This window comes from Carcharodon carcharias, chromosome 1 (genome assembly GCF_017639515.1).
Source record: "Carcharodon carcharias isolate sCarCar2 chromosome 1, sCarCar2.pri, whole genome shotgun sequence".
NCBI classification, from domain to species: Eukaryota; Metazoa; Chordata; class Chondrichthyes; order Lamniformes; family Lamnidae; genus Carcharodon; species Carcharodon carcharias.
The window spans coordinates 98,544,159-98,567,353 of NC_054467.1; the positions used below are offsets into that span (position 1 = coordinate 98,544,159).

Here is a 23,195-nt window from a genome sequence, read left to right on the forward strand (position 1 = left end):
CAAATCTGGACTACACTAACTTTCAGATAAGCATAGACTAAAGACACATAACCAATAAAGAATGCATGGAATTAAGAGGTGCAGCACATAATTTACCAAAATTAGATGCAGGTCATTTGTGTAATTTAATCCCATGGGCAAAATTCTATCTGCTGTCTGAACATGATCGTATGACGTGCAAGTTGTGTTATCTTGCCACTCTTGCTATGTGCTGCAGCACTAAAGAGGAACCACCTGTGTTTTAATGGAATGCCTATGAATTCTAATTATGCAATGCATTTAGAAGAATATAGAAACAAAACAAGAACTGGAACAAAAAAATTATTTCAACAAAACCAAAAACCAACAACAGTAGAGAAGTGAAAATTAACTCAAAAATATGTCTCTTCCATTAGGGGCAAGTGCTGGCTTTGAGATACCATATTATGAAATACGATGCTAGGAACAAGAGAGCATGTGTACTGAAGGCTGCTACAATGGAACTAAAGGTGATTTCAGTGCAAAGCCATTAACATTGTTCTGTTCAGAAGCTTTCTTCATAACTTGTTTTATAAAATGGTGGTATCCTACATTACGAATTTCTTTGTGTTTGACATTCTGTGGATGGCTGACAAGCTGATGCAATTGCAATCAATATATATCCCATTTTCTGGCTGCAATTTTCCTCAGCTTGAAGTCCAAATGCACCTCTTTCTGCAGATAGATAACTAGACATCAATTAACAGAATAAAAGCAAAAAACTGCAAATGCTGGAAATCCAAAACAAAAACAAAAATACCTGGAAAAACTCAGCAGGTCTGGCAGCATCTGTGGAGACGAGCACAGTTAACGTTTCGAGTCCACATGACTCTTCAACAGAACTAAGGAAAAATAGAAAAGGGGTGAAATATAAGCTGGTTTAAGAGGTGGGTGGGGGGGGTGGGTGGTGGGACAAGAAGAGCTGGATTGAGGGCCAGTGATAGGTGGAGATAACCAAAAGATGTCACAGACAAAAGGGCAAAGAGGTGTTGAAGAGGTGATATTATCTAAAGGAATGTGCTAATTAAGGGTGGAAAGCAGGATGAGCAAGGTACAGATAGCCCTTGTGGGGGTGGGGCGGGGTGAAGGAATCGAAAAAGGCTAAAAGGTAGAGAAGGTACCCATGCAACCGCGGAAGATGCAACACCTGCCCCTTTACTTCCCCTCTCCTTACCGTCCAAGGGCCCAAACACTCATTTCAAGTGAAGCAGCATTTCACTTGCACTTCCCTCAACTTAGTCTAGTGCATTCATTGCTCCCAATGCGGTTTCCTCTACATTGGAGAGACCAAACGCAGACTGGGTGACCGCTTTGCAGAACACCTTCGGTCTGTCCGCAAGCATTACCCAGACCTCCCTGTCACTTGCCATTTCAACACTCCACCCTGCTCTCATGCCCACATGTCCATCCTTGGCTTGCTGCATTGTTCCAGTGAAGCTCAACGCAAACTGAAGGAACAGCACCTCATCTTCTGACTTGGCACTTTACAGCCTTCCGGACTCAATATTGAGTTCAACAATTTTAGATTATGAACTCTCTCCTCCATCCCCACCCTCTTTCCGATTTTCCCCCTCCTTTTTGTTTTTTCCAATAATTTATATAGATTTTTCTTTTCCCACCTATTTCCATTATTTTTAAATGTATTTCCAGCCATTGTTTTATCTCTACCTTATGGCCTTTTTCAATTCCTTCCCCCCACCCCCACTCCCACTCCCACAAGGGCTATCTGTACCTTTTTTGTCCTGCATTCCACCCTTAATTAGCACATTCCTTTAGATAATATCACCACCTTCAACACCTCTTTGTCCTTTTGTCTGGGACATCTTTTGGTTATCTCCACCTATCACTGGCCCTCTATCCAGCTCTTCTTGTCCCACCGCCCCCTCTTAAACCAGCTTATATTTCATCCCTTTTCTATTTTTCCTTAGTTCTGTTGAAGTGTAATGCAGACTCGAAACATTAACTGTGTTCCTCTCCACAGATGCTGCCAGACCTGCTGAGTTTTTCCAGGTATTTTTGTTTTTGTTTTCAATTAACAGAATAAAAGTGCAGGCAGAAGACTATACTTCCCAGTTGAATGGTGGCAAAAGTTAGGACGACAAATACATTTGAAGGACTGATTCACTGCTCATTAGAAGCCCTCCAATTACAGCATAGAATGTCTTATGTGCATCAGTGAAAGCAAATCATTTGCAAGACTAGCCACACCCTTAAGAAGCCACCAACAATCTTTTCAGGCTTTGTTGCAGTGCAGTGACCAGACAATAGCTGTGAAGGAAAGACTTACATTCATATAGCACCTTGCATGACCACAGGACACCCCAAGTGCTTTAAGCCAATGAAGTACCTTTGAAGTGTACTACATTATTACATTATTGTAATGTGGGAAACGCAGCAGCCAGACTGAGAAATTATCTTCACGGGGTCCAGGTTGGCAGACACTTGTTGCTAATGTGACCCACATGTTGTTGTGAAGTGACAAACCAATTAGCTGTTGCCTTAAGCCTGCACATGCAGCTTCCTTCTCCTTCATTTTTGTCTTTCACTTCTTAATTCCTTACTCCTTCAGCCTTGTTAAAGGCTGCTAATGAGCTGAGGTGCTTTTTGACATAAGCAATTTGAGTACAAGCCTTGAAGAAAATGTATCTTTTGTTAGTGGGCAAGTTTCTCCATACATTTGCAAATTATTACAATTTTTTTGCCTCCAATGCAAATTGTGACACAGAAGCTTGTACGTGTATTAGCTAAAGTTCAATGGTCATATCTCTACATGCATTCTTTTGAAAGAAAATACATGATGTGCTAGGGAAAAGGTGTCAAACTTAAGTCTTGTGGACTGGGATCGACCCACAGAGCACCGTTATCCAGCCTGCAAACTCCTGAACTGGCTGTCTGCCCTTGTTCACTGGGTGATGTTAAATTTGGGGAAGAAGATGCATTTTCCACTCAGGATTGAAAGCCTAGACCTTTTAAATTGGGTATGACTAATCAATCACCTGATGTCAAATTTGAAATTCATTAAGGGAGCACTGTTTGATTAAAGCATTTTAAATTGGACGTACAAATTCTACATTTCCCTCTCTCCTGTTGTATGTATTCGGTGGTGATTAGGCAACTACTCACTGTTGCTGAATAGGTTGTGTTTCAGATGAGCTTGTTTTAGAACAAAAACAGAATTACCTGGAAAAACTCAGCAGGTCTGGCAGCATCGGCGGAGAAGAAAAGAGTTGACGTTTCGAGTCCTCATGACCCTTCGACAGAACTTGCGTTCGAGTCCAAGAAAGAGTTGAAATATAAGCTGGTTTAAGGTGTGTGTGTGGGGGGCGGAGGGATAGAGAGACAGAGAGGTGGAGGGGAGGGTGGTGTGGTTGTAGGGACAAACAAGCAGTGATAGAAGCAGATCATCAAAAGATGTCAACGACAATAGTACAATAGAACACATAGGTGTTAAAGTTAAAGTTGGTGATATTATCTAAACGAATGTGCTAATTAAGAATGGATGGTAGGGCACTCAAGGTATAGCTCTAGTGGGGGTTTTTTTATATAATGGAAATAGGTGGGAAAAGGAAAATCTTTATAATTTATTGGAAAAAAAAAGGGGGAAGGGGGAAACAGAAAGGGGGTGGGGATGGGGGAGGGAGCTTACGACCTAAAGTTGTTGAATTCAATATTCAGTCCGGAAGGCTGTAAAGTGCCTAGTCGGAAGATGAGGTGTTGTACCTCCAGTTTGCGTTGGGCTTCACTGGAACAATGCAGCAAGCCAAGGACAGACATGTGGGCAAGAGAGCAGGGTGGAGTGTTGAAATGGCAAGCGACAGGGAGGTTTGGGTCATTCTTGCGGACAGACCACAGGTGTTCTGCAAAGCGGTCGCCCAGTTTACGTTTGGTCTCTCCAATGTAGAGGAGACCACATTGGGAGCAACGAATGCAGTAGACTAAGTTGGGGGAAATGCAAGTGAAATGCTGCTTCACTTGAAAGGAGTGTTTGGGTCCTTGGACGGTGAGGAGAGAGGAAGTGAAGGGGCAGGTGTTGCATCTTTTGCGTGGGCATGGGGTGGTGCCATAGGAGAGGGTTGAGGAGTAGGGGGTGATGGAGGAGTGGACCAGGGTGTCCTGGATGGAGCGATCCCTACGGAATGCCGATAAGGGGGTGAAGGGAAGATGTGTTTGGTGGTGGCATCATGCTGGAGTTGGCGGAAATGGCGGAGGATGATCCTTTGAATGCGGAGGCTGGTGGGGTGATAAGTGAGGACAAGGGGGACCCTATCATGTTTCTGGGAGGGAGGAGAAGGCGTGAGGGCGGATGCGCGGGAGATGGGCCGGACACGGTTGAGGGCCCTGTCAACGACCGTGGGTGGAAAACCTCGGTTAAGGAAGAAGGAGGACATGTCAGAGCAACTGTTTTTGAATGTAGCATCATCGGAACAGATGCGATGGAGGCGAAGGAACTGAGAGAATGGGATGGAGTCCTTACAGGAAGCGGGGTGTGAGGAGCTGTAGTCGAGATAGCTGTGGGAGTCGGTGGGTTTGTAATGGATATTGGTGGACAGTCTATCATCAGAGATTGAGACAGAGAGGTCAAGGAAGGGAAGGGAAGTGTCAGAGATGGACCACGTGAAAATGATGGAGGGGTGGAGATTGGAAGCAAAATTAATAAATTTTTCCAAGTTCTGACGAGAGCATGAAGCGGCACCGAAGTAATCATCGATGTACCGGAGAAAGAGTTGTGGAAGGGGGCCGGAGTAGGACTGCAACAAGGAATGTTCCATATACCCCATAAAGAGACAGGCATAGCTGGGGCCCATGCGGGTACCCATAGCCACACCTTTTATTTGGAGGAAGTGAGAGGAGTTGAAGGAGAAATTGTTCAGCGTGAGAACAAGTTCAGCCAGACGGAGGAGAGTAGTGGTGGATGGGGATTGTTCGGGCCTCTGTTCGAGGAAGAAGCTAAGGGCCCTCAGACCATCCTGGTGGGGGATGGAGGTGTAGAGGGACGTTTGGACGTCCATGGTAAAGAGGAAGCGGTAGGGGCCAGGGAACTGGAAATTGTTGATGTGACGTAAGGTGTCAGAGGAATCACGGATGTAGGTGGGAAGGGACTGGACAAGGGGAGAGAGAAGGGAGTCAAGATAACGAGAAATGAGTTCTGTGGGGCAGGAGCAAGCTGAGACGATCGGTCTACCGGGGCAGCTTGTTTTAGAGTTGTCTTTGCAGACTGGGTGGTTTTCACTGACTCATTAATGTAAAAGAAAATAAAGATATATTGGTACATAATTTTATGTTTAATGAAGGAAATGTACTATAGGAGTTGCTTAAAGTGACAGCATTACTCCTTCATGAATTTTCATTTACTTATTCATTCAACGTCTCGTAACATTAATTCCTGATTTTTATGTTCTGTGGTCACAACTGGTCACCATATTTTTATTCAAAGAGAACCACAGATCAAAAGTAACGTGTATTTCAAGATAAATGGGGAATTCCATATATCATTGCTGATGTCAATGGAAAAAAAACCTAATGATTCATAAACAGCTGTGTCAAAAGAATGTGCTATTCAAAGATATTAGGAAGAAAACCATAATGAGAAGTACAGTAGGTACACTGAAAAATTATGAGCAGATAAGTTTTCTTAGCTGGAACCATCATTAAGAAAGAAGTGGCCAATGTTTACTGACGCTCTCCATATGAGTGATGTTGCTGTTAAGGTGAACAATGTCATTTCCCATAAAATAACTATGGTCAGAATATTTTGGATGGTGGGGTTCCCAATCCTGCCATCCAAAGAGTCAGCAGGGAACATCCCCACCGACTCTGCCTTCCTTGCAGCCATTTCACACTCAAATGAGCGTCAATCAGCTGCAAGTGGGACTTCCATCCCTCACTTGGGAGGAAGTCTCATCTTAAGGAGGTGATCAGCCGGCTGCGCACTAGTCCCTGCAATGACAAGAGGTACATGAAGATGACAGAGTCTAAGTGCCGGGACTGGATGGAAAGGTAAGTTTTCGGGGTCCCAGGGAAGGGAGGAAAGTGGGCAATTGGGGTGTCAGAGGGAGAGGGCCAGTGGGGGGAGGAAGGTCCAGTGGCCATCGGACCTTAAGTGGTGGGGGGGGGGGGGGGGGGTGGTGGGTGGGGTGACCAAAGCTGAAAGGGGGCTTCTGATGGAGGCACCCCCACTCCCCTTACCACCCGAGGCACCAATCATTTTTCGGGCAGCCCCCATTCCCAGGAATCCTCCCGCCAGACTAAAAATTGAGTTTGGGCGGGAAATGGCCCTTTAAGTGGCCAGTTATTGGCCTTTTAGGTCCTCACTTAAGGCAAGGGCGGGTGGCCCGCCCAAGGCCTCACCTAACCCAACATAAAATCGCTGCAAGGTTAGGGCAGGTAAGAACCTAGCCGGAAACCCATTCCTTCTCTTTCATGCTCCCACCTGCCTAAAAACCTGCTGGTGGGGGAGCGTGAAATTCAGACCGATGTCTGTGAAACACTGTCCGAGGGAAAATTTTGCAGAATGCATGCTAAAAGCTGCAAAAATAGTGGCTGGAAACTTTCAAACTTATAAAACTCTCAGGCCTCAGGATCATTTCGGGATCCTGACCATGCTCATGTCAGAGGTCTGCCACCCTGGTGCAATCTTACACAAGACAGTCAATTAACAGGTCATCTCCAGGAGCCCTGTCCAATTAGAGATGAACATCAGCTTTCAACGTTGGGAAATGCTTTCAACAGGGCTCATTAATATGGCAGTCGGCCACTTTCACAGTGGGGGTGCTCCTGAGGGGCCAGCAGAAGCATCAGTGGCGCACTGGAGGCATCTTCAATAGGAGGGAAGTGGCTGCCATAGCATCAGGCACAGCTGTTGCAGAGACATCAGTCTTCATGAACTGGCTGCCTTCTGCTTGGGATACATGAGCATTGAGAATTACTGCCAGCCAGTGATTAAAAGTCCTCAATTGTTACGCAGCTTTGACCCTCTGATGTCAAGCCATCTCCAATGCAATGCCACATTCCTCATACAGCGGGTAGTCCGTGCGATGCTGGAAAACTTGCCTCCCTTTATGAAGATGGACGTTCATTGAGGCCTTAATTGTCCCCACACCTTCCATAACTGGGCACCCAATTCCACTTTGAGCCAGCCTCTGGGAAATCTGTCCAGAGCCCACATGGCACGCTGCATTCTCAGCTTCCATATATCTACCACCAAAACTGCCTTGATGGGCTGGGAAAATTCCAGCCAGTGTGCCCAGTTAAGTAGTAAGCTTTCAATAAACAAGATCACTAAGAAAATCAATACTTTAGCTGCAAATTCCAGGGCAATGCAAAGTCCTTTAGCCACATTTCCAATTACAACTGATTAAAGCATTGATGAAACAAATGTGGCTTATCTCGCAGTATTTATTCATGGAGTTGATGAGAACATTGTAGAAGTGATGCTGCTGAGAGGCACAAAAGCAGCAAATGCTCTTCGACGATTTGGTGCAGATTGTGGACAAACAGGATGACAGCGACCACAAACAGGGCACCTACAATGGTGAGCAAGAAATCTGGAGCTGTGATTAAAATTAAAGGACAAAGTGCAAAGTATTTACAAAAGAGCAGTTTGGTCATTTTCGCTGCATTTTACGTCAAGAAGCACCATGTCTTGCTAATCCAAAATTATCACATCATGGTTATTAAAACCACACATTTTATACAGAGTACCCTTCTCACTCACAGGCAGTTTAGCCAACAGTTGTGAGAATGTGAAGCTCACCATATGCTGGCGTAACACTGTGTGGTTCAGTGGCTCAGTCAGGGAACTGTGCTGATGGCCTTCTTTTGGAATGATCTTTTGAATTCCAACTGTTCTCAAATCAAAAAGGGGAAGATATTGCCAACTTACAGGACAGTAAGTGTCTTCCAGACCCTGCTTTTATGGAGAACATTATAAAACCCATGAACTTACTCAATAGAAGAATGTGACGCACAACCAAGTAGTGGAAGAATAGCATGTCAACTTGGAACTTGAAATAAAGCTTGAAATTGTGAGAGAAGCAACTTTCCCAGGGAAACTTGGCACATTTTCCTTGAAATCACAATGTGACAGAAGGACAAGTTTGCCGATATTGCTGTTACCAAATGATAGCAAAACCTGGCACCAAATTATCTCAACCCAGTAGCCTTTAAATCAAATATTCTTTCCTTTTGTGGGAGCATGAACTTCTGTAAACAAGTATTCTCTATCATGGATATTAACAAGCCTAAAATACATTTTCAACTTTGTGACACAAACCAGAATCTGGTGCTCAAGACAGCCAAAGCCCAGTCACTCATTCCAAATATTGTGGCAATGGTTCAAGTCAAGTAGTGTCAGATAAAAGAGGCTGAATAATATGCACTGCTGCAGTGCATGGGCCGTGCACTCAGGAGTGGCCGGCATTCAGACTTCCGAGTCCGCTGCCCAAAGATGCAAATAAAGTATCAGTTGGGCCAATTAAGAGTGCTATGCAGGTTCTGGAGCGCAGACTGAGAGTATCCTGCCCAATCAGAGCAGTAGGGCAGGATACCTGGTGTTGGAGCTCGTTGGCTGTGACCTGCATCAAAGTCATAGCCTGTAATTTAAAAGGGCCACTCCGGCCTCTTCAGCAGCGCAACGCAGAAATGGATGTCTCCGCACGAGGTCCCAATCACGAATTTAACTTAGTATACATTGGGCAGAATTTAGCCCTTGTCGGGGAGACTTGGCATGGCTGTCGTGAAGCTGATCACCGCCCACGATCGAGGCTGGAAGGTGATTTCATCTTGCGGGCTAATTAAGGCTCACCCAGCATGAAATGCAAGCAGCAGTGCTGCCTGTGCATGGAGCGGGAGGGAGGAGGGTGAGTGGGGTGAGCCCGAACGTCACGTATGCACACAGGTGTACGCTTCAGAATCTCCCTGAGGAACAGAGCTGCCTCAGGGAGATGAAGAGTTTTCAAAAAGAAAATTGAAAAATGTTTTAAAACATGTCCCCTCATGTGACTCTGTCACATGAGCAGGTTCATGTCATTTATTAAACTTTAAAATTTAAGATCAAAAGGCAGCTGTAAGCCTACCACTGTGTCTGCAAGGAATCTTATTTTGAATTCGTAAGGTGAAATGCTTTGCCTGGTGTCTGGTTAAGTTTATGGGTTACTGATGCCTTAATGGAGATTAGTTTGGGAATTTGTCAAAAGTTATGATAGTAATAATTTGTAGCCATGCATATATATATTTTAACCTGTGTAAAGTAATAAAACATTTCATTTATTTTAAAGCCTCGAGAACTGGTAGTCTGCTTCCTGAATTTAGAATTTCATCTCAAACATAATACTTAAAATTAAAGGTTATGACAATTGTTTAAAGTTCCCTTCTGGGATTTTTAAATAACTCCACTTTACCAACTGCATCGGTCATAACAATGGCCCGGTTTTCACAGTCATACATTGTCACTGGCCACACAAGGGCTTTCAGAACATGAATTTGCATTGTAATTGAAATGCTGTGGCTACTTCTTACTCTTGTAAGTGAGTTCACAATGTCATGACCCTTGTTAAGTCTAGCCCAAATTTCTTCAGTAGACTCTGCATCTTCCATGATGAGTGGCCCAAGACCTGTTCAAGCTGAATTCCTGTAATCAGAATTTTGCAGATGTTTCCACCCACCCCCATCACCTTTGTCATGTTAACATTGATTAGGAGACTGTACTTCTGGCTAACTTGATCAAGACAATCCACCAACTCCTGTAGCTCCTCTGCTGAGTTAATGAGCAGAATAATGTCATCAGCATATCAAAGATTCAAACTTTGCCACTCGCCAATCAATATCCTACCTTTACATTCATCCAGTATTTCTCTCATAACCATTTATGCTAGGATGTTGAATAAATATAGTGAGAGGACACACCCCTTTCTAACACCCTTATGACCATTCTGAGAGGGTACTGGCAACTCTGACTTAGTTTGGTGCTTGCAATAAAGCTTGGCTATAAAGCTATATATCCTTTCAAAATTTGACCCGCGCCTCAACGAGGTGAAGGGGTGAACAACTAGAAGTAGGGGATAGCCTGTTGAGGCTATGCTATCAGTCTTGACTGAAGTATCACCTAGGGCATTACACACAATGGAGAAGTTCAACATGAACTCTGAAAATAGCTGGTTAACATGGGCGGTGAAGACTTGGGCAGCAGCGGGTCTTCTGGTCGCTGGCTGGGTGAATGACCACAGTTAAAGTGGCAATGGCTAACCTGTGGCAACAGGAAGGCAGTTATCCAGCGTAACTGGAGAATGGCTTGACCACTGAGAAATGGGCAATGGATCATATGTATAGCACCTTTCATGACCTCAGGAACTCCCAGACAACTTTACTGGTCAATTAAATGCTTTTGTAATATAATCATATTTGCAATATAGCAAATAAAATCTAAATGTATGGAAGTGCCAATATATGTTTTATCCTTATCTATTTTAATACCTTTTGCTGAATTGAGCTCACGCAAAGTGCCAGGATTTTGGATGAGGCACATGATATAAAATGTTTGCACCATCCCCCCAACTCCCTGGACTTCCCCATGCGAGAGGGTGGCTGATTTCTTTAAGGTAACAAAGTCCAACAGTTTTGGAATGTGTTAGCCAGTTTCACAAGCATCCAACACTCTCAAGATTGTCCTGGCGCTGTCATAAAGCATGACAGCCAGAATGTAACCTCTGGACAAAGTCAATATCCAGTTTTGAGGGATGACGGGCATTCTTGTGGCTTTGCTGAAGCAAAGCGGAAAATGTGTTAATTTGCAAGGAAAGGGGAACAATACTTCGTAGTATACAATGCATTAACTTGGTTACTAAGTACAGCTGTGCCCTATTAAGTTCAGAAAGTCTAATTGTTGTTAATTAAATGGAAGCTCAGATCACCGAGAGTTTAATTGTTTGGTTAAGGAACCAGTCTCACTAAACATGTTTGTTAATCAGTTTCATGTACAGTAGATAGGCTCAACGTCAGATACTGTAATGATTTCATTCCACTTGTGCAATTAGTTTAGGGAGCTTTTTTCAAACTATACTTTAATCATGGAAGTGAAACAAATTAGTGGAGAACATGGATTTAAAAAAAGGGAAACCAAGGCCAATACAAGATCCAGCCAGTCTGAAAATGGACATCCTTCAGACAGCACTTGCAATAGATATGGGCCGAGATTTTCCAGCCCCGCCCACCATGGGCGAAGTGGTGACCCAGCCAAAAGTCTATTAACATTCGGCAGGACAAGGCGATCCCAGCGGCAGCCGGGGCCAGAAAATCCCACTCGTGGTTTTTAATAAAACTATAAATATATTACTAACAAATCTCCCCTGGTAATAAGAACAGAAAAGGCTGGAAATACTCAGGAGGTCAGGCAGCATCTGAGAGAAGAAATAGAGTTAACATTTCAGATCAATGATCTGTCATCAGAATTCAAAAAAGATAAATGTTACAGGTTTAAATCAAGTGCAGAGGGAGGGAAAGGTGAGGGGGTGGGAGACGGAGAATGAGTAAATGGAAAAGTTTGTGATAGAGTGGAAGGCAAAAGAGATGAAATGAGCAGAGGGATGACGGGCAAAGCAAAAGGAAATGGGAATGGGACAAGAGATAAACAATGGTCTAGAAGAGGCCAAGCCCCGAAGGACATGGCTGCCAGACTGGGCCTGTAACAGGTGGTGAGAGAATCAACACGAAGGAAAAAGCTACTTGACCTTATTCTTGCCAATCTACATGTTGCAGATGTATCAGTCCAGGACAGTGTTGGTAGGAGAGACCACCACACATTCCTTATGGAAACAAAGTCATGTCTCCAAAATTGGAACACCCTCTATTATACTATGTGGCACCACTGCTATGGTAAATGGGCAAGGCTCAGAATAGATTTAACAGCTCAAAAGTGGGCATCCATGAGGTACTGTGGGCCAGCAGCAGCAGAATTGTATTTAACAACAATCTGTAACCTCATGGCCCAGCATATCATTCAATCTACCTTAACACTAGGTCCTTGCTTCAATATTGTAGTTGCATTCCTGAGAAGTTCAACTTTAAGCCTGGTGCAGATATGTTGGGCTGAATGGCCTCTATCTGCACTGTAACTTTTCTACGGTTCCAACTGAAACAATGTTAAGTGAATCAGATTTTTCCATAATAACCAATGTAAAGTCTGTGTGACCTTCTCCATCAGAAAAAAACATGATTCTTGGAGGCCAATCATCCCAGCCCCAGGACATAGCCGCGGGTATTCCTCAGGGTAGCGTCCTAGGCTCAGCCATCTTCAGGCACTTTATCAATGACCTCCCCTCCATCCTAAGGTCAGAAGAGGATGCACTGGGGTGATTGCACAATGTTCTGTACCATTGGCAATTCTTCAGATAACGAAGCAGTCTGTACCTGCACACAGCAAGACTGGACAACATGTAGGCTTAGGCTGAATGGGGAAAAGGCAAAAAAGTGGAATTTAAACCCAAGATCGGCCATGATCATAAGGAATGGTGGAACAGGCTCATCAGGCCATATGGTCTACTCCTGCTCCTATCTCTTATGTTCTTATGTAGGCTGATAAGTGGCATGTAATGTCTGCACTTTTGTGCAGGTTCACAAGTTCTGTGTAATATCCAAATCTAAAAAGAGAGAATCTAAACACCTCAGTTTGACATTGAATGACATTACCATTGCTAAATCTCCCACCATTAACATCCTGGGCTTATTATTGACCAAAACCTAACTGGGCCAGCCACATAAATATTGTGACATGAGCTGGTCAGGGGCTGGGACTTCTGCAGCAAGTAATTCACCTCTTGATTCTCCAAAGCTCTTCCACCATCTTCAAAGCACAAGTCAGGATTGTGACAGGTTACTCTGACTTGCCATAATGAGTACAGATCTAACGACACTCAAGAAGCTCAACATCAATTAGGACAAGACAGCCTGTTTAATTGATTCTCCACCCACCATCAGCACACTGGCATAAATGTGCATTATCTACAATATGCATTGCAGCACATCTCCAAGGTTCCTTCAACAGCACCTTCCACAGCCCTGAACTCTATTACCTAGAAGAACAAGGGCAGCAGATGCATGTGAACACCAACACCTGCAGGTTTCCATCCTGACTTGGAAATATATCATTGTTCCTTCACTGGGTCAAAATCCTGGACCTTTCTCCCTAACAACAACGTGGTTATACCTGCACTACATGGACTACAGTGGTTCAAGAAGGCAGTATATCCCCAGCTGGTCTTGCAAGCGATGCCCACATCCCATGAATGATTAATGAAGAAAAACAGAATCATCATCAATTGCTTCCATCTGAAAAAACTGTTGAATTTATTGTTAAGTCCAGAGGACTGCAACATGCCCAATCGAAAGCTGAGGTACTGTTCCTTGGCTTATGTTGAGCTTCATTGGAACATTGTAGGTGGTGGAAGACAGAAAGGTCAGAATGTGAGTGGAGAGAAGAATTGAAATGACAGGCTCCTGCAGTACTGTTCATGTGGATATGCTGTCTTATAATGTCAGGACCATGTCCCTTTAAAGCTATGTAGTCTCCTCATTGTTAAGTGAATACAGGACTCAAACAAATGTCAAATTGCAGATTCTTGGTCAGATATTGTGTGTTCCAGGTCAGATTCTTTGCTTAATATTTTTCTCAAGTATGACAGGATGTTAATGTGACAGGAAGTGCGGCAGAAAAATGCAATGGCCAGAAAATGCACACTAGACTACTCAGAGTAAAATTCAACTTTAGTGAGGGTGAAGAATGAGAACTAGAGGAGGAACTTTAACAAGCAGCCAATCCATTCATGCCAGTCTGCACCTCTGCCAATGTTTAATTTTACCCCCATCATTTTTATATTTGCAAAACAATGAAATTTTATAGATAATGAGATGGATGCAATTTTTACATTATTCTGACCTGATACTCTCAGTAGTTCAAACTTAGCAAATAAAAAAAGCCCATTTCAACTCAACATTGATGAGATTCCATACAACTGGCCACTAAAACAAAGGGGTAAGAATTCTGATGGAAGTTCATCAATCTGAAACATTGGGGATGATTTTAACTCTGTGTAAATGAATGGATTTTGACTAAGTTAAAGTCTCGCCTGCTGACTGTTTCTTTCTCCACAGATGCTGACAGACTTATACATTTCCAGCATTATCTGTTTTAATTTCAGATTTCCAGCAGTACTTTGATTTTCAATTAAGGGTTCCGTTGAAGGATTCACACATAAACATTAATCAATCTCTTTATGCTGATAGATCTGTCATGCATTTCCAACATTTTATGCTATATTCAAAATAAAAATTGAAGTTACTTCCAAATTTTCATCAGCAAATTCTTGTAAATTAGGGCAGTGATGCATCTGCTTAATAACACAAAATCAGCAGCAACCAAATGGCAGTTAAAAGTGGGGATTGTAGTGTGATATTGGTGCATTGATATTATTCCTACTACATGCTGAAGTGTTGTAGATGCCTGATGGTCTCATGGGTAGTAATAGTCCATCCAGTTTCATGATGTACAGGGCAAAATGGTAGCAAGTGTTGATTTCACATTTGGTTTTATGAAGATCAAAACTTTGTGTGACGAGTTGTATACACAGGAAAAAGGCAATGTAGTGCAAGTCACATTATTTTCATGCTTTGAAAGCCGACAAAACCGGCTGTGTGGCTTAAACAAATCTGTAATTAGTGTTTTGTTAGCAGCCCTGTTGCATAAAATTGGTATAAGTGGCTTTTACATCTGTGCCAATAATACGTCAGATTTTAGTGTTTTTTAAAAACAGATGAAGACAAGCAGGAAATGGTATTGATTTAATTATCATTCTAACACTGAGTTGTATTGTAACATTGTGAAAGTAAATGATGTGGTTAAGCTGAACTTTGATAACATTTTGAAAATAAACTTTAAGAGCAATATTATATTTCATGAATATAGTCTTGATTTCTGTTTGAATTGCCTGAATAAATGAATAAATTTCTCTACTTACGCAAGCTGTGGCAGTGATGGTGACGGAGCTAGAGATAAATGACTGCCCATCATTCAAACTCACAGACACATCCATTGTTCTGAAATAGAAATATAATAATACATGTAATCAACAAAAAAATATTGATGGCAATTTCATAATCTAACAAAGTACATAACGAATAAACTAATGGCAGGTTTTAGATCACAAGAATACAGTTCTAAGTGAATACATATTGTTCATTATTTCTGTATGTTTAGGTCATAGAATTAAATTCTGTGTTAATAGGATGTCATCCCATAATTGGTCATCCATGCTTTCATTTATCCATTAGCACTATTACATAAATCATACAGTAACGTTTGTTGTAAGATGTACTTTCAGAAGTTTGTCAATTGTTTAGATTTCAGAATTGACTGCAATTCTTTTGTTTCTCATTATCATTGATGTACAAAAGGTATAGCATTATGAATATTATCCAACAGCATTGTACACATAGTAATGCACAGACAAGGTAAAAATACATTGGGCTTGAAAAGCCTCCATGCATTTTCTTGGCTGTGGGGGTCGCTATTCCCAACCTGCCCATTTCAATTGCGGCAGAGGTAGGCTGCGCACAAATTTGGTCCCGCCTCCTCATTTATTCAACTGCAGCGTTTGGGTGAGCAGGGCCCACGCTGCTGCTTGCTTGCATGCTCAGTGGGGACCAAGCAGCATGTGCTAACAATACGTAGTGCAGCCTGCCTTCTTTTCTCAAAAACAGACTGACCCATGGGAAGTGTCACTGAATTGCAGAAGGCTGCGGACTGCTTTTGCTGTAATTCTAAAAAAGGGAAATGGAACCATTAGGGCAAAGAGAGTTCAGGTTTAGTCAAATGAGTTCGATAGATGAAAATTGCATTTTGCCAGCTCTATTTGAATGGATGTAGGCAGGAAGTGCACTGATAATTTTATGAGAAGGTAAGAGGACAAATCAATGACAGTCATTCATATTATCAATGCCAGGAGCTTATATCTACTTCAGACCCCTTACCCTTGTGCAAATAAACATGAAAAAATTCTTCAAAGAAACAGCAGGTTATTTCAAGCTCATAGAGATATCAGCCAAACTAAGCTTTCACTCTTCTCTGTAGCTATATTAACATTGATGGCTGAGATCTAAGTCCATTAGCCATTCTTGGATCTCAGCCAAGCATTCAAATCGAGGCTCTCTGTTCAGCTTGCTTTTGATGATACAGTTGCCAGATGGCCTCATTATGATTGCCTAGCCTGGCCACTGTGCTACTGGCACTGCTGGGTCTACAGAGCTGCTGGATAATCAGATTAGATGGCAGCTCTCTGTTGTATGACATCCTCCTGATTGAGCGGCAAAAGTCCCATCTCCAGCCAATTAAAGCTCCTTTGAACATTAAACAGCTATAGGGCAGCCAGTATCAGCAGGAAACATTCCCCGCTGACTCTTCAGATGGCTAGGCAGGAAACCCCACCACCCAAACAATCCTGCCTTTGGTCTTTTTTTGCCAAGTAATTTTTACGTTCTTATGCAAATGTCAGATTGAGAATATTTACCACAATAAATTGAAAAATCAGTGTTTTTTTATTTAAAGAGGTTTTTAATTCTGAAATGTGACCATTACTGATTTAATTTGTAATCCATGAACTCTGCATATATGTAATAATTATCTACTTGAGAGAAAAGGTGAGATTATAACTCATTCAAAACCCATCCACTTACAGAGTTAAGATCGAGCCCAAAGCCTTTCTAAATTTTAAAGTGTATTTGAATGTATTTTCCAGAGGAAGTGATTTCAGAAAAAAATCTATTATTAAATTAGTAGCATCTGGGCAAGATTTAAGAGTCTCATTCAGAGAGATAGTAGGAGTACACTTCTCTCGAGTTAGGGTTCAAACATATTGATAGTGGAATACAGGAAACAATTATGCATCTGTATTTGAAAAAAGTGTTTTAAGTATCTACATTCGATACAAAATGGAAAATCATTTAAAAATACAATTTCCTCTGTTTTTTAAATAACATAGCCTCTTAATCTTTTAGACTTTAATCTGAAGGATGAATTTAGTTTTATGATGTAGTTTTATGTGTCCATTCACCTGAGACAATTCTTCAAGTCCTCATTCTAAATTTAATTGCTGTTTTCTTTTAGAAAAACACGGCTATATTTAGAATCCTGTTATACAGAAAAACAATATTCTAATGCATTTATTTCTATCCAGTTGAGATTAGACACACACACATAGGGCGATATTTAATGGAGGGTCTTGTCCATCTGCTGGAAAGCAAGCGAGAGCCCATGTATCTCTTTTCCAAAAGGCCCGGCAAATTAAGTTCAAATCAGGCACTTAACTGGGCAGCGGTGGGCATTCTCTGGGATCAAGGACCCTTGGGACGACACAGGATACCTGCCCCCTAAGAGCTGCCAGCCAGTCAAATGCCAGTAGCTTTTTATTGCTCACAGCGCCACTGGGGAGGTGGTGGCTATAGCCAGTACTACATCCACTGAGGCACAGAATCAGCATGGGCCCAGGGATAGGTGAGTGATGGTGGAAAGGGGAACAACAGGTGGGGATCATGGGGAAAGTCAGGAGGCGGTTGGAAGCAAGGGCAGGGGGATGGCTCTCAGCGGGCCCCTTCTCCCTGACGTTAGGCCCTCAATCAAGCACCGAGTGTCTGACAATGAGACCCCTGCCCTGTGCACCCCTCCCCCCAAACATGCCACGTTTGCTTCTCTAGTTCAGTGCATGGTGAGTCCCCCATGCACCGCTCAGCGAATAACAGCTGTGACGACATGAGGCTCTTAAGTGGGCATTAATTGAAGGAAAGACAACATAGTATCAAGTCACGATGGCTTGTGCTTTGGAGGGGAATTTGCAGGTGGTGGTGTTCCCATGCATTTGCTGCCCTTGTCCTTCTTGGTGGTGGAGGCCATGGGTTTGGAGGGTGCCGTTAAAGGAGTCTTGGTGAGTTGCTACAGTGCATCTTGTAGATGGTACACACTGCTGCCACTGTGTGTCAGTGGTGGAGGAAGTGAATGTTTAAGCTGTTGGATGGGATGTCGATCAAACAGGCCACTTTGTTTTGGATGGTGCTTCTCGAGTGTTCCTAGAGCTGCACTTATCCAGGCAAGTGGACAGTATTCCATCAAACTGTTGATTTGTGCCTTGTGCATGGTGGACAGGCTTTGGGGAGTCAGGAGGTGAGTCACTCACAGCAGAATTCCCAGCCTCTGACCTGCTCTTGTAGCCACAGTATTTATATGGCTAGTCCAGTTCAGTTTCTGATCAATGTTAACCACAGGATGTTGATAGGGATGTCATTGAACACTAAGGGGAGATACTTTTAAGACATTGACATTGTTATAAACACCCAAGTGAATCTCCTTGTTTTTCCTTTTCTTCTCCTATTACTTCTACATAGTGCTATCCCTGTGGTTTCAGCAGGATTAGAGGCAGTGGAGAGGATAGAATGACAACATTTGTGGAGGCTCAGCATTATGGAAGGGGGCAAAATGTCAATAAGATGAGGGTGTTCAGATGGGGATGTGAAGAAGGGCCTTGGAGGGAAAGGAATGAGTGGAGCCGCAAGGTGTGTTGGTGGGAGGAGTGCTGTGCAGGAGAATGGTGGGGAAGTCAGAGTGTGAGGCCAGCGCCTGAAAGCAGTATTCACCTTTCCTGCCCTTGCGGCCATTGAACCTCTTGTGCCATTGAATTGGGGTAGGAGGGACCACATTCCTGCTGCTCACTAGAACAGCTACATCCAGCCACACGTGTTTAGTTTAAGAGGCTAGCCTCTTCTTCCCATCCACAGGAAATAATACTGTCAATCCTCCAGCCCGCAGCAGGACCTCCAAGGAAGAGCCAGAAGATTGGATAGAAGCCTTTTTATGCTGTGTTTCCACTCTTGTCATTGCTTAAGGCTCAGGATTCCATTTTCAATGGAGCCATTCTGACCCCTGCCAGGAGCACTTTAAATAGAAATCCTTCCATGGACAGATGCAGGTCATCATCACTCCCATACTCTGTGACAGGTCAGGAAATCCAAAAGTGGGATGCTAATATCATGGCTGATTTAAACAGCCACAACAAAGTCAGCTCCAGCAACAAATCAAGTACCCAACCCATTGCCACCCACACCCCCATCATACTGCAGTGAGCAGATGGGTTACATAAAATTTTTGCCCAGTATTTTGATATCTAGACACTGCAATCTGGAACTCGCGCACTACCCATCTGGCTTGATACCTCTCTCCTTATCTTGCAAAATCCCATTTACATCTTTGGCTTCTTCCTCCAATTCTAAATATTGCTTGCTTCCATTTCCCCTCTTTACAGTGATGTAGTGTTAACTACATTAAATGCAAGTTGTTGCTGTCGATCTGAACTGCTGTCTGGAAATGCTACAGAGCTAGCTAGAAGTTAATGTTCCAGATGGACGTCATCATTCATTTGCACAGAACTCTGCTCCTTTGTGCATGCAAATAGATACAACACTTGTCAATCGCAAAGGAAGTGGTTTCAGATGGTGACCCCACAGTACATTGTCCCCCCAAGATCATCACAGCTGAAGCAAATTTAATTCTTAATATTTTGGAAGATGTGGCTCACTGGCTGAACAAGCACATATTATCTCGAACTATGTTTTGATCTAAATTTGATAGCTGAGTGAGAGCTGGCATCCACTTCAATTTTTAGTCAGGAACTTGGGGATTCATACCAAGTAGTGTGCTAGTTAAGGGGGAGAAACATTTGGACCACTTGTTCCAAAAGAAATTTCCAGTTGTTTCAGACATGTTATATTCCATCAGCACCTAAAGGGATGACCAATTTGTCAGTATGAATGGAATCCATTTGGAAATTTGTGCTATAAAACCTCGACACTGGCAAGATTACTCAAAGTTAATTATCATAAAATATGATTGTTATAAATACAGTACCCACCATATTTAAAATGGGCAGTCACTTATATCAGACATAAACCATCACCGCTGATCGTCTGTATGAATGTCAATTCCAAAGTTACCAGTTTTAGCATCAAAATGCTCTATTTTGGGCTTTAACAGCTGCACTTACTCACTGGTTTGTACCTCAAGATGCTTTATATGCAAGGCAATCATAAGTAAATAAGGAACACCTTGTTAACATTGCACTATATTTTGGGTGTTTAAGGCCTCCTAATCTGTGATTAGAAGGTATTAAATACCACAATAGAGAATCACGCTGCACATGAGGCCATTTGCCTCACCATGCCAGTGTTGGTTCTTTGACAGGGCCTGCTCTTTCCCTGCCCTGAAAATTGTTCAATTTTAAGTGTACATCCAAATCCTTTTTGCAAATTATTAGTGAATCTGGTTCCACCACAATCACCACCATTTCAGGCAGTGCATTGCAGATCATAAAAACTTGATGCATTAAAAAAAAGTCTCATCTCCCCTATGGTTCTTTTTGCCAATTATCTTAAATCTGTGTCTTTTGGTTATTGACCATCCTATCAGTAGAAAATGTTTTCCCTTATTATTCAATCAAAACCCTTTTTAATTTTAAACATCTCTATTAAATCTCCACTTTCCCTGCTGAAAGGGAAATAATCCCTTATCTGCTATTCTAATTTCTCTTCAAACATTTAGTATTCCTGGAAACGTTTTAACATGAATCAGACGGTGCTCCCTCAATACTCAAAGGTTTAAAAAGTGTTTATGTGCTTGGTTCAATCCTCCTTCAATGAAAAACAATAGTATGGTCACTTCTATTGCTAAGAGGAGCATGAGAAGTGTCACATAGTGGAGTAAAAGATTAAACAAGACGTATCTATTGATTCTGTCTTTGGAACTCAAAGTCTCAAGAGCCAATATACACAGAATGAATTGCCCAGGCAACATCAGTAAAATGATTTTTTCCATTACGCTGTCAAAATGTCAAAGCTAATATCTTATACTTAAAACGGTACATCAGTATTAGAGAGAGGTCATCTAAGAAAAAGAGGACTATTTTATACAGAAAACGTAATCTGTCTTCTTCCAATTTGGAATTAATACTGCAATAAGAGTACTTAAGGATAAGGTAGTTCGGGATAAATGGCCATTTTCAAAAATATTACAGGATTTGTATGGGGTCAGTTATGTACCTAAGTACAACTGGGAAACATGCACGAAACTACTCTGAAATAAAAAAGCCAGGAACTACAGCAGATTTAAAGAGAAAAGGAAAATTTTTAAAGGCTTGTACAGGAAGTGGGCGATCATTGGGCCAAATACAATAACAGAAAGTAGTAAAACGAGGTGCCAATGAAGAATAAGAATGGGACACAGCAGCAGATTTAAAATACAACACTAAAAATGCCTTCCAATACTAAGCAGAAAGGCAGCACTTAGAAAAGAAGTCAAAGCATTAATGACCTTATGTGGCATTGAAAATTAGGGCGAACTTGAACAGGTAAACAAACTAAATGAAAACAGCTTTCAGGTTTTGCCAAGATAGAGTTTAACAATATACTGCTCAATATCAAACCGCTGAGATCTGAGCTTTTAACATTGAGACAGAACATTCAGATAATCCATATCCCAAGACAATGAGAGAAATAAAGGGCAGTGCTTTGTGAAGCACCGACAGTCATTTTCAGGAAGTCAATGAACACTGAGGAGGCTCCAGCAGACTGGAAACAAGCAAACATAGCTCCTGCACCTGACAATTACAGATCCATTAGCCAGAACTCAATGACTGGAAACCTAATGGAGTCAATAATCAGAGGAAAAATGTATAAAAATAATAGGAGTAACCGCAGCTTCAGAAAGTATAGATCTTGATTTGGCCAACCTCATGGAATTTAATTTTTGAGGAGGTGGCATCTCAAATTGACAGGGTGTGTGGTATGAGGGTGGGGGAGGGGATGACAGCATAGCTGAACATAAAAAGACAAAAAAGGCCTTTGATAAAGTACTGCCCCAGGAACCTTTCAGAGACTAACGTCAAGCATGTTTCATAGATATAGTGCAGATCTTTGCACTCATCAGGCAGGCTCGGCAGGGGCAGGTGGGAGTGGTTGGGAAGCCGACCATGCCCATGATTGGGGCCTTACCGCGATTTCATGCTGGCGGGTCAATTAAGGCTCGCCCAGCGTGAAACACGTGCTTCAGCGCTCAGCGCTGCCTGTGTGAGGCGGGTGTGTGGGGGAGGCAGGGGCAGGGGCAGGAGAGTGCGCACAGGAAAGCTCCCTGAGGCACAGAGCTGCGTCAGGGAGATGAGAAAAAAAAAATCGAAAATAAAGTATTTTAGAGTGTTAAAATACATGTCCCCTCATGTAGCTCTGTCTTACATTTAGAACTGTACATCAATTAACACTTTAACACTAAATTTGTAGTGTTGTATTTGGAATCTGCTGCTATGTCCCATTCTTATTCTTCCTTGGCACCTCGTTTTACTACTTTCTGTTATTATACTTGGCCCAATGGTCGCCCTCTTCCTGTACAAGCCTTTAACATTTCCTTTTCTCTTTAAGTCTGCTGTAGTTCCTGGCTTTTTCATTTCAGAATAGTTTTGTCCATGTTTCTCAGTCGTATTTAGGTACACACTGATCCCACACAAATCCTGTAATATTTGTGAAAATGTCCATTTATCCCCAACTGTCTTATCCTTAAGTATTCTTATTGCAGTATTAATTCCAAATTGGAAGAAGACAGATTACATTTTCTGTATAAAATAGTCCTCTTTTTCTTAGATGACCTCTCTCTAATACTGATGTATGGTTTTAGGTGTAAGATATTTAATTTAACACTTAATGTGACTCTGTTACATGAACAGGGGCATGTTAGAAATTAGGATGACAGTTTAATTTTTTTTAATGACGAATTGAAACCTCAACCCGCCCGTGGATGAGATTTGGCAAAAAATGCAAAGGCCACTTGGTCTTTTTGCCTGCCCGCCAACCGTAAGCTTGAATGGGCAGTGAAGATTTTAATTCAATTACATTGTTAATGGCCTTAATAGGTCTTTTAATTGTCGGCAGATGCGCTGCCAACTCCCGCAAAATATCACACGACTGCGTGACGATGTCGGGACACTTGCCCGACATCATCGCGTGTCATTTTACGCCCGTTTGGGTTAGGTGCGTACCCGCCCAATGAGCTAAAAATTCTGGCCATAGACCCATATCTATCCTTAAAAGAGCTAGGGTAAAATTAC

General features: G+C 42.4%; 1 protein-coding gene across 2 annotated transcripts in view; it reads right to left on the reverse strand.

Moving 5' to 3' along the window:
• antxr2a (ANTXR cell adhesion molecule 2a) overlaps positions 1-23,195 on the reverse strand; it is a 311,452-nt gene that overhangs the window by 162,604 nt on the left and 125,653 nt on the right. For both annotated transcript variants that reach the window (XR_005943132.1, XM_041188750.1), the window contains exon 11: positions 15,024-15,102. Coding sequence is in view for 1 of the 2 variants with exons in the window: in XM_041188750.1 (XP_041044684.1) it covers positions 15,024-15,102 (79 nt within the window). In the remaining variant the exon portion in view is untranslated. The remainder of the gene's footprint in view (positions 1-15,023; positions 15,103-23,195) is intronic.